Genomic DNA, 12,342 nt, shown 5'->3' with positions numbered 1-12,342 from the left:
CACAGCTATAGTACTGAAGGTGTGTATCACTGGGTAGCCAACCTCTGAGATGGCCTCCAATGATCTCTGCCTCTTGGTATTCACATCCTTACAAAATTCTTTCCCTTGAATATGGCTTGAACTTACCCTCTTCTAAAGAATCAAATAGGGCAGAAGTGTCATTTATGGTAATAGGCTATAAGAAAGACTGCAGGTCCCCCCCCCCCCCCCCCCCCCGCCCGCATTGTAGAAAGGACTGAGGCCTGCCAACAGCCATTCTCACTGAGCTTAGAAGCAGATCCCTCTCGGGGCACCTGGGTGGCTCAGTCGGTTAACCATCCGACTTCAGCTCAGGTCATGATCTCACAGTCTGAGTTTGAGCCCCGCGTCAGGGTCTGTGCTTGTAGCTCAGAGCCTGGAGCCTGCTTCCGATTCTCTCTCTCTCTCTCTCTCTCTCAATCTCTCTCTCTCTCTTTCTCTCTCTCTCTCTGCCACCCCCACTTTCACTCTGTCTGTCTCTCTGAAAAATAAATAAACATTAAAAACATTAAAAAAAAAAAAAAAAAGCAGATCCCTCTCCAGTCAGCCCTTCAGATATGACTACATTCATGGCTGACAACTTGGCTGCAATTGAGACATCTTGAATCAGAGGCACTCAGTTAAGCTGTGTCCAGATTCTTGACCCACAAAACAGATAATAAATGCTTGTTTTTTTAAGCATCAATGTTTTAGGATAATGGTTGTGCAGCAATACATAATGAATACAGTCACCATTCACTCAGGGTTTCTACATATTCACCATCCTCTAGGAAGACCTCACAGGTTGGCTCCAAAGAGCTATTATTATTAACAATCATGATTTCCTCTTGAAAAATAAGGCTTATCTCAGGCCTGAAATATGTAAAAATACAGATGAAAAACTAAGGGATTCCAAATCTGTTCTGATGCTATAGTCTTAAGAGGCAAGATGGTGAGGGTTTGGGGCAATATTCAGACCATGATCCTATGGCTCTTTTCCATCTGAGAATGACCCCTACTTCCTTTGTTTCCCATCACCCACACCCCACCAGAATATAATGTTCAGAGCATGTAACGTTCAAAGCTGAGCAAGCGCTCAGGATGGAGTCTTGGAATCTAACTGCAGATCAGCTGCCAAGCATAGGCCGTTGTCATTGAGCTGCCCTCATTTCATTTCTTTCTATTTTACCACAATACTGAAGTTTGGAATGATTTGGACTCTGTGTGTGTATGCAGCCTTTCTGGCACACCTTTCCTTTTATTTTTACGTGATGTAATGTGTTTTCCTTGAAACGCTCATGAGAAAATGCTTTGCATGGTGATCTAAAATCCTGCCCAGGCTTCCTCTGGCATAGAAACCAATCCGAAAGGCCAAAATGTACAATAAAAACACGTCAGTCTTGGACACAACTCATTTGTCTAATTAAACTTTTGATAAGGAACAGTAAAAAATACATCATACGGTAATATTTTAGAATCCTTCTAAATAGGCAGTTTAGAACCTTTAGAATGTGTGTTCAGAACCTAACCCCTTTCTTCTTACCTTCATAACACAGGAGAAGAAAACCTCCTGGCAATTTTACGACGAAGGTGGTGGAAGTATATGATCCTGGGACTCATCGACCTGGAAGCAAATTACCTGGTGGTCAAGGCCTACCAGTACACGACTCTGACCAGCATCCAGGTACTGGCGACTCTTCTGTTCTTCGCAGCTGCCTCTGTTTCCAGATGTAGTTTCCTTTCAGCTGAGTCACCTGGGAATCTGAATACTCCCCTAGAAGTGTTACAAGAGGAAAATTGGGTGTATAAAAAATAACTTGAGCTTTATTTCTATGTCTTATTAGTTTTTCTCAATTCAAATGTAATTGGATATCTTTTTCCTCTTTGTTCTTAATAGACCATAAGGATTGACAACGTAGGAAAATATTTTCTAGCTATGAATAGGAGCAACTAATCTTATGTCAGTAGGAGAGTTATTAATAAGCATAAAAAGAGCTATTTTAAGCTATTTAGAACATGTCCATGGACTTTGATTAAGTAATCACAGGGCTTGATAATTTTTTCTTTTAACTTTCTTTAATGAGGAGGTTTTGCAACCTGAAGGGACAGAATTTCTTGTAAAAGAGTAAGACATAAATTCCTAAATAGCGTTATTCATGAAGATAATCACTGTGTCCTCCCTTCCTCCCTCCCTCTCTTTTTCTTTTATGCACATGCATACACACAATTGCAAGTTTAACTTGGGTTTTCACAACTTGCACCAGGCACCACTTACATTCTTCATTACACCATAAATAATAAGTTTGCCTATTTTTGTTTCACCCTCATTTCTCCTTTTACGGCAATATTATGAATTCTGTAGTCCTTCCAAAGCTCCAGGATGAAAACAAAATATTATTCACATAGCAGTTTACTTAGACTTGATGCCACAGCAACATTCATGCCACTCTAATAATTGGCTTAGAAACAACAATAACAAAAATGAAGACATAAACAAGCAAACCAACCCCCTAAACAAACTGAGATTATATGGACTGAATGGGAAGCTATCTAGAATGGGTTTAGATGGGGCTACAGGCTTCTTCCCACATGCCCAGTGAGAGACAGAAAGGATGCTTGTCTAGACACATTGAAGGAAAGTCCAGAGCTCTGATTGGACTGCAATGATAACAGGGAGATGCTGGGACCTAATTGGCTTAAACTTGGACTCCCCAACCTGATACAGGATGAGATTTTTCTGATTGGCTTAGACTCATGTTTTTCAATAGGAGTACCACTGGCATTTTAGGGGGGACAATTTTTCATGATTTGGGTCCCTTTCCTACTTTATTGGTCATTTAATATTCCTAACCCTTGACCACTAAATGCCAATAGCATCTTTTTCAGTCGCTATAACGACCAAAAGTGTCCCTGTGGATTTCCAAATGCCCTCTGGCAGAGAGGTATCATGTCTGCTTGAGGATCACTGGCTCATCAATCAGCATTCACTCCTGGAGTCAGGGTGGGAGCAATCTCACTGTGGGAGAGGAGAGGTGGGCAGATGCTGGAAATCAGCTGTAGAGCCTCTGCGCCCAGCTTAACTCTCACTCACCTCGACAAGCCCCACAGCGACAACTGGTATCTCTCTTTTGTGCTCCCATGGCACTTTGTCTTCTAGCTCTGTCTGTAGTCTGTCTTACCTAAGAATGGTGTTTATTACCTAAGAATGATGCCTTACCTAAGAATGATTCCTACCTACTCCACCAAACTGTGAGGTTTTTTTTCACAGCAAGAGTGATTTCTTGCTCACCTTTGACCTTCTGGTACCTAGTAGAAAATCCAGCACATGCCAGGTACTCAATAAATGTTCAAAGAAGTTAATTCACCTGCACTTATTTCTAGTATTTGGGGGCATAGAGATTCCCAGCAGTTCTCTACTTAAATGTAGAGGCCTCCAGAATGTCCATACAGATGTGGTGGGACAACGAAGAGACAAATGTTAGCTTTGTGGCAGAACTGCACCCATTAGCCCAGAGTCAAAAACTAGAAATGAGCCTAGGGGAGTATGAGGAGAATTCACCCTTTGAAAATACAGTTGACTTTTTGGGTTTTTTTTTTTTCTTTCAAGCATTGAAAAGTCACAACCAATTGCTGGTTTCTTATGGAGGTTTTTCCAAAATTTTTTAAAGTTTATTTATTTTGAGAGAGAGAGAGAGAGAGTGTGTGTGTGTGTGTATGTGTGTGTGTGCACAAGCTGGGTAGGGGCAGAGAGAGGGGAAGAGAGAGACCCCCAAGCAGGCTCCCAGCTTTCAGCACACAGACTGATGCAGGGCTCCTGAGATCATGTCCTGAGATGAAATTAAGAGTCGAATGTTCAACCAATTAAGCTACCCAGGCTCCCCTTTCAAAATTTTCTTTTTAATTTTTCATTTTGTTTGTGAACAGTGACAATTTATTCTTAACAACAGGTCCCCTGGTCTTCAGGTGTTTAGTTCAACCCATGTCATACACTGCCATCCAAATCCATCCTGCCACCTCTCTCAAATTAGTTGTTTAACACCTATTCAATGCTCTATTCTATGAAAAAGTTTATCTTAACTCTGTAGAGAGAAAGGAAAATAATAATTCTACTGAAATATCAGTTGGTCTTCATTGTAATTTAGTTAGCAACAGATAGCAGAAAGAAAAAAGCAAGTTGAAGCTAACAATTCTAGAATTATTTTTGCCACCTACAACAAATAAACTTATTAAATAACAATAAATGGTCAGAACAGAAGGCATTTGTTCTGGGAACCATGTCTGTACTGCTGTTTAGTAAGTTAGTTTACTTGGTAGAACTAACAAAGACCAATAATTTTCCCTTGATTCTATAATTTTTATTTTTGTCAGCCACTCACAGAATTCACACACATTTATTACTGGATGGGTTTGTATGTAGAACCCAGAAAGAACATCACTACTGTGGACAATTTTCTCTTCCATTGGATAAGGAAACATAGGCATATACAATCATTGAGTAGCTTTCCACTTTTCTGAATGTTATTGTATATATAGTATTGTCTCCTGCTACCTTTGGTGATGGGTTCAGAACATGACTCGGGGGATCTTCATTCTTGAGAATTACACCAAGCATGAGAAAATGTTAGATTTGTTTGATTTTTCTGTGTATACATATATTGTTTTGAAACTTTCTTTCAGCTTAAATTGGCCACCTCCCGTTTTCTTTTTGAGTTTGCCATAAATTAATTCAGCTTATAATAAGCTTATAAAACCTTTAGCTTTTACCCATATTAAGCAATAGGGAAAATATATTAATTAACCACCTGAGAAATTAGCTATTTATTGAAGGTGCTATAAAGAGAAATGAATAAGCCTTGCCCTCCAGAAACGAATGAATTGATAAAGGGGATAAGAGGCAAAGTCTATTGAAAACACCAAGTATGGCAAGAGAACAGATGCTTAAGTGCTACAGTTTCCAAAGGAGTCAGAGATGATGTTTATTTCCAAAGGCAAGGAAGTATCCATTCCTGTGAGTCTATAAAATTGGATAAAGTGTAGAGAGGATAAAATGTGGGTATAGCTTTGCACCTGGAGTGAAGAGCATGACAGAGTTTGGGAAAAGGAAACCCAATGAATATGATTGGAGAGCAGCTGTTCCAGTTTGGTTCATCTAGTCACTTAAAAAATAATTACTGAATACTTCTACGTTCAAGACATCGTATTAAGTGGTGAACAAAGTTGTGTGCAAAAACAGACACCCTCTGTATTCTCATGGAGCTTCCACTCAGATGGAGAAGGCAGGCTTTGGTCACATAATCAAAGGAATGGATGTATAGTTATAACGAGGGATAAATGTTTTCAAGGAAAGTGTTGTATTAGAACGGTTGTCAAAACAACCTGACCTCAACTGGGGAGTTGGGGAAAATTTTCCTAAAGAATTGATAGTGGGGCTGAGATCTACAGGAGGGGTGGAAAGAGGTCCAAGCAAAGAAGACAATGTGCTCAATGCCCTGTGTGGGAAGGGCTGTGGCAAGGATGAAGTTGTGGACAAGGTCATGTGGCTGGACACGGAGAATGAAGAGTGGTACAAGATGGCCTGGAAAAGGAGGCAGGGGCCAGACTATGAGTCGTGATGTCCATGTCAAGGGTGTGAGTCTTTAGGCCAAGTGCCAGGGGAATCCAAATGTGAGTTTTTAAGAAAACTTGGGCTCTGGCGTAGAAAACAGATTGAAGCAGTGGATTCTCAAATAGAATAGAGGATTAGAGGAATGTAGAGCTGAAACTCTAAGTTGAGGCCATGTTATGAGAGGTCTTCAATGGCAGGATAAAGAGTGTGACTTCATTTTATAGGTAACAGAGAGCCATGAGAGTTTCTGAGGAAAGAAATGATAGGATGTGAGCCAGTAGCCTTTTTTCAAAGCACTTCTGTTTTAGCAAGACAGCCTTCATTAATAGTTGGCAGAGCACCAAATACTTTCGTTTCCTGATTCTCTTAAAAACAGAGACATAAAGCAAAAAGACATGAAGAGCCTCTCTTTGCTTTCTCCTCCTGCCCTTTCAGTACATTCACCAAACGTAGGGTTAAATGTCACAAACAACTGATACATGAAACTTGAGAGGAAAAATACACATTTTTCAATTTTTTTTAACATTTATTTATTATTGAGAGACAGAGCATGAGCATGGGCAGAGAGAAGGGGAGACACAGAATCCAAAGCAGACTCCAGGCTCTGAGCTGTCAGCACAGACCCTGATGGGGGCTCAAACTCACAAACGGCGAGATCATGACCTGAACTGAAAGTCAGACGCTCAACCGACTGAGCCACCCAGGCACCCTGGAAAAATGTTTTTTTGAAATGATTATAGACTCACAGGGAATTGCAAAAGTACAGAGTTCTTTGCACCATTCACACAGCTTTCCCTAACGGTGACATGGTATATGACTTTAGTATAATGTCAAAACCAGGATATTGATATTGGTACAATACGGTTAACTAGACTACAGACCTTGTTCAGTTTTCAACCTGTTTTCCTTCATGTGTGTATGTGTGTGTGTGTGTGTGTGTGTGTGTGTGTGTGTGTGTAGTTCTGTGCAATTTGGCCCCACATGTAAGTTTGTGTAAACACTACCACAAACAGAATACAGAACTGCCCAATTACCACAAAGGAACTCCCTTGTGCTATCCCTGTGAAGTTTTACCCAACCCACCACTGCCATCCTGGTCATCAGGCAACCATTAATCTGTTCTCCATCTATATGATTTTGTCGGCAGGAGGGTGCTATGTAAAATGGAATTATGCACTATTTAACCTTTTGAGATTGTTTTCCTTTTCAACTAAGCATAATGTCTTTAAGTGCATCCAGATTGTTGCATGTATCAATATATTATTCCTTTTTATTGCTGAGTAGTATTCCATGGTCCAGATATACCAGGGTTTGTTTAACCATTCACCTGTTGAAAGCCATTTGGGTTGTTTCCATTTGGAGCTTTTACAAAGAAAGGTGCTATGAATATTCACTTGCAAGTTTTTGTGTTAACACAAGGTTTCATTTCCCTGGGATAAATGCCCAAAAGTGCAATTGCTGGATCATATGGAAAGTGCCTGTTTGGTTTTAGAAACCGACAAACAACTTTGCAGTGTGGTTGTCCCGTTTTACATCCCCTCCCGCAATGTAGGAGAGATCGGTCGGTCTCCATCTTCGCACCCTCATGAGCACTCGGTGTCATCATTATTTTTCATTTTAGCCATTCCAAAAAGTACATGGTGATACTTCATCATGGTTTTCATTTATAATTCCCTAGGGGCTAATAATGTTGAACGTCTCTTGGAAAAAAAAAAAACTTTAACTTTGCCTTTATAGTCGGAAGCTAAAGAAAGTTAACAATGCAAAAGAGATAACATATTAAGGAAAAAGATGATGGAAGAGAGACACTGAAGTGAAGAAATCCAGCTGTTCCCTTTATTATAAAAGAAAGAGATTTATAAGGATTGTATTCTAAAGACACATTTGTGGGTTCGCATCTCTTGACTTGTGGAGAATGAATAGATTGTACTTGTGACTTTGAGAAAGATTAGCAATGACATTTGGATAAATTCTAAAAGCTATGCTATTTTTATAACAGTGCTATATGAACCATTCCAGTAGAAATACCAGCTTTACAACTTCTCGCCTAAAGATTATTCATCTTTTTTCAGCCACGTAGTACTAAAATGCAAACAGATGAAACTAGTGCTTCTGTGAAAGAAGAAGAAAGCTGGTCTCTTCAAATGTGGTATTTGGTAACTAAAATTAACTCACATTGGAAACGACTTACGGTACTCTTGCTGGTAGCCATGCTGAGGGGTCTATCCTCTAACACATCCCCTCCTTCACACGGTGCATACTTCAGAGCCCTTTCCATTCTTCAAGCAGTTGACATCGGGAGCAAAGCACGAGAAAGAAATACCTCCAGCCCTGGTTGTCTGCCTTCTGTTCCACTCCTCTGATTCAGGCACATTAGGACAGGATGATACAGAATGCAAGCCAGCCTCCCCCGTGCACAGCGCGACGTCCAACCCTGAGACTAATTCTACAGGGCATACGCATGCAGCATGGGCACGTAACACACACATCATGCTACAGCACACCCACAACACATGTGTAACATACACAACATGCTACCGCATCCACACGTAGCAGTTTGTCTCATCGCTTTACATCACTCCCAGGCCTTTGTGGGTCTTCTCTTTGTGTATCAGACTTAAGGTAAGTTGTATCAGATACAAAGAAAGGCTGGGTAGTGTGTACCTTGTTATGTCTAAAATTTTTTTTTTAATTTTTTTTAAATTTTTTTTTTAACGTTTATTTATTTTTGAGACAGAGAGAGACACAGCATGAACGGGGGAGGGGCAGAGAGAAAGACACAGAATCGGAAGCAGGCTCCAGGCTCTGAGCCATCAGCCCAGAGCCCGACGCGGGGCTCGAACTCGCAGACCGGGAGATCGTGACCTGAGCCGAAGTCGGATGCTTAACCGACTGAGCCACCCAGGCACCCCTATGTCTAAAATTTAAGTCGTGTGAATAGACTTGTCCTACCGACGTGTTTATTGATTAAAAAATGCCTGTGCTCTGGCTAGAGGTTCCGGGTGCAACTACAGACCAGACTCCAGCCCTGCTGTGGGGCAGTGGGCAGCTGCGTTAACAGTTAGGATACGACGTGGCAGTGCGATGAAGAAAGTATGCCTTGTTTAGTGGAGACAGGAGAGTGATACCGCTCATCCCCAGGAGTCACATACTTGGGGTCCCATAGTCCAGAAGTTATGATACATGAGACAAAGTCACTAAACTTCTTATTTGTAGCCAACTTGAATTTCCGCCCTGTGGATGAGCCCAGAGACAAAGCACGCCTATGCACATTAGAAACAGTTTCATGGGCTTGAGTTTATGATTATGAGCTCAGCTTTTAAGACCGTATTTCCTTCTTTCCCCTTGCTGTTTTTACCTGTCCCTGGTGCAAGACTGTGGCAGTTTATGACTATTCAGGAGATATTTTAAAGTGCTTTTAAAAGCAAAGCTTTAAAAGCAGACAAAGTTCTTACCTTAAAGGGAATACAATATTCTGAATGTCTTTCAGGTTTCTTAGATCTGGACTTTTTATTCTCATGATTGTAGAAATAAATTTGCAACACTTCAAATCTAAATATTTGATTGAGCACTGCAGGTTTCCTGTCAGCCTTTTATCCTGAGAGAGAATATAGACCTTTGCCCATCACCAGAGGGACTATCTTCAATCTCTCCTTAGTTCCATGACTATGCCCATCCCTAAACCTGTCTTTAAATGTGTTCTGTAGGGGCTCCTGGGTGGCTCAGTCGGCTAAGCGTCTGACTTCAGCTCAGGTCAAGATCTAGCGGTTCGTGAGTTCGAGCCCTGCATTGGGCTCTGGGCTGACAGCTCAGAGCCTGCAGCCTGCTTTGCATTCTGTGTCTCCCTCTCTCTCTGCCCCTTCCCCACTCATGCTCTGTCTCTTTGTGTCTCTCTCTCTCTCTCAAAAATAAACATTAAAAAATAAAAAAAATAAACGTGTTTTGTAGAACTGCCTTCTACAGAAGACAGCTTTCATATTATACTTCATTGACTTGGGCTCCATGGGCTGGCCCCTCAGATGCCACAGACAAAGGCATTGGAAAACAAGAGAGCACCTGTCTCCCTCGCTTCCACTGTAGTCTCTAACAGCCCTGCTTGCAGAAAAGGAAAACACACATTGGATCCTGTCTTCACTCTCTTTGTTTCTTCAGCTTCCCTTTTCTTATGGTAACTGCCATTTTCTACTTTTTATGATAGTTGTGTTTTTTTACATATTTCTCCCCCCGCCCCTCTCCTCACCCCCGCTGCCACATGTCTATAAGGATCTTGAAGGTGGGACCTGAGTACCTGGTACACAATAAGCACTGAATACATTTCTGATGCTTGAATAAATGCAGATGCAATTCATCTTTGTTTCCTGCACAAGATCATGTACACATAGATGTCAAAATGTATGAAATACTTGAATACATAAGTTAAGGAATGAAAGGATTAATTTCTAAAGGAGAGTTATGTGGCAAGACAACACAAATGACCTTTAGTAGTTTTATTATCAGTAAGTTTATTTATTCATGCATTTCTCAGATATGGAACTCTAAACACCTCTTAACTATTCTATTATGCTCTGGGGATATAACGATGATGAAAAAACTGTCCCAGCTCTCAAGAAGCTCAAATGTTTTGTTTGTTTGTTTGTTTGTTTGTTTGTTTCTTTGTTTGTTTGTTTTAATATATGAAATTTATTGTCAAATTGGTTTCCATACAACACCCAGTGCTCATCCCAAAAGATGCCCTCTTCAATACCCATCACCCACCCTCCCCTCCCTCCCACCCCCCATCAACCCTCACTTTGTTCTCAGTTTTTAAGAGTCTCCTGTGCTTTGGAAGAAGCTCAAGTGTTATAGGCATTGCCTCGATACAGATTCACTTATGCTATTCTTAGATGTTCAAAGCATCTACACCTTCTTTATATCCTATAATCAATCTAATCTTTTCAGTGAACCTTCCCCCCCAATGCCCTCAAGCTGGCTAAATAGCAGTGGGTGCAGGGGAAGGTCTGATTCATTATAAAAACTACTAATTTCTTGCAGTTAAAAGTTTTTCTTTGGATAGCTGAGTTGCTTTTGGACAAACGCTCAGAAGTCCCTTCTTCCCTACTCGCTTCTGAGATGGTGTGTGAGTGGGTCTGTCATGTGACCTGGTGACCTGGGACCTCGTTGGTCCTTTGGCTGCTTTCCACCGTAAGGCAGCCCCCCAGTTGTTGGGTGTACACATGCTGGATTGAATACGCACTCTGTGCCTGGCATTCTGCTGGCCTCTGCTGTTCACTGTGTCCCCCAGCAGTCTCCTTGCCGACTGCCCCTCTGATCCCCGTTGACGCTGCGGGCCTCTAGGTATCTGGCTGTGAATGCATTTGGTCTCCAGCCTTGATGGTCCCTGCCATATGGAACCCCAGGGAAGCCAGCCTTCACCCCTTTGCAGAGCACTAAGACTTCTGGCAAAACAGGAGCCGAAAAGGATTCTGGGAGTTAGAGTGCTCTCTGCTAACAACGCTTCACCTTCTGTTCCCTGCAGCCTCTTCAGGTTGGTGTGGCTGTCCCAAAAGGAAACCATTGCTTTGCTTTCAGTGTCCTCTCTAACTATCCAGTATTTTTTCTCCCTCTGGGACTTCAATCCAAGAGAGGCACCTCTGGACACACGTGACTCAACACTCACTTCTCCTATGTTAATTTCCTTTTCTCTTCCCATCGTCCATGGTGGGAGACACAAGCTTCCCATCCTCTTCCTCTTTAGCATGGACTCTTTGTTTCAAATCCTCCTTCCAAGGAAGAATTACAGAATTTAGAATCTCTTCTCTGTCCATGAACCTGACTCTAGACCTTTCTTTGCTACAGAAGTCAGGAAAGTCAGCTTGGTGTTTGAAACCTGATGAATGACCTCTCTGTTCTAATAAAGGACTTGTTGTCTTTTTCTTCATGGCTCAGTTTTAAATGGGGCATGACTGAAGGGGGAAAACTAAATTTCCCCCCCAAAAAAATTATCGTATTTTGCTGGAAGACAGATGTTTAGACAAATTACAGTGTGAGCAGTAGTACTGAAATGGAGCTACACACAAATGCCACCGGATTACAGAGAGGGACTGAAGCCACCAGTGACAGAGAGGACTTTCTGGAGGGGACAATTCAGTGGAGTCTCTAAACCTAGGTTTAGAGTCTCTAAACCCACAGTAAAATGGGGCCGCTTGTTTCCCTGGTGAGTGTCAGCTCCAGTGACTCAGGTAGACAGGTTATAAGTAAGTGAGATGCCCTTATATGTTTGTTTTCTGTCTGAGCATCAGTTTTCCCACTTACAAGAATTTAAAAACCTGCCTCCTGGTGTGGTCCTGTATATGCAAATATAACACTGCATTCAATGGTCCTGATTTCCCCACTGCCCCAGGCAAAAATAATGCAACAAACAATAACATTATATTTTTCTGATCCTCTAACACCTTCCTCAGTGAAGTTCCTCTGTCCTTTCCACAGACAGAACTCTCACTGGTCTTCCAACATTCTTAGACTTGTCTGAGATCCCTGTGACAGTTAGTCGCCAAGCTAGGACACCTACCACTTTAGCCATGCCTCCAACATGTGGTAGTTGCTCAATAAATAACCAGCTCCTTTTACTCACATAGTTTCCACTTCGTTTCCATTAACCCCATCTGAGAAAACCAGTCCGCACTCTCACTCTTGGGCAGCAAATTGAAGAAAAGCAATGACAAATGTACAGTTGTGTACAAAGCGATCCAGGTGAAAGACTG

The 12,342-nt window shown here is 41.6% G+C and overlaps 1 protein-coding gene across 1 annotated transcript in view; it reads left to right on the top strand.

Moving 5' to 3' along the window:
- The window catches only part of SLC35F1 (solute carrier family 35 member F1), a 407,499-nt gene that overhangs the window by 327,444 nt on the left and 67,713 nt on the right, over window positions 1-12,342 (top strand). Inside the window, exon 3 of the mRNA XM_019418199.2 lies at window positions 1,554-1,681. Coding sequence (XP_019273744.1) covers window positions 1,554-1,681 — 128 coding nt within the window. The remainder of the gene's footprint in view (window positions 1-1,553; window positions 1,682-12,342) is intronic.

The sequence above is a fragment of the Panthera pardus genome, unplaced genomic scaffold, assembly GCF_024362965.1.
Source record: "Panthera pardus isolate Hobbes unplaced genomic scaffold, ASM2436296v1 HiC_scaffold_17, whole genome shotgun sequence".
In the NCBI taxonomy this organism is placed as follows: domain Eukaryota; kingdom Metazoa; phylum Chordata; class Mammalia; order Carnivora; family Felidae; genus Panthera; species Panthera pardus.
The sequence above is the reverse complement of the archived record's forward strand: the minus strand, read 5'-3'. Positions and strand labels throughout refer to the sequence as shown.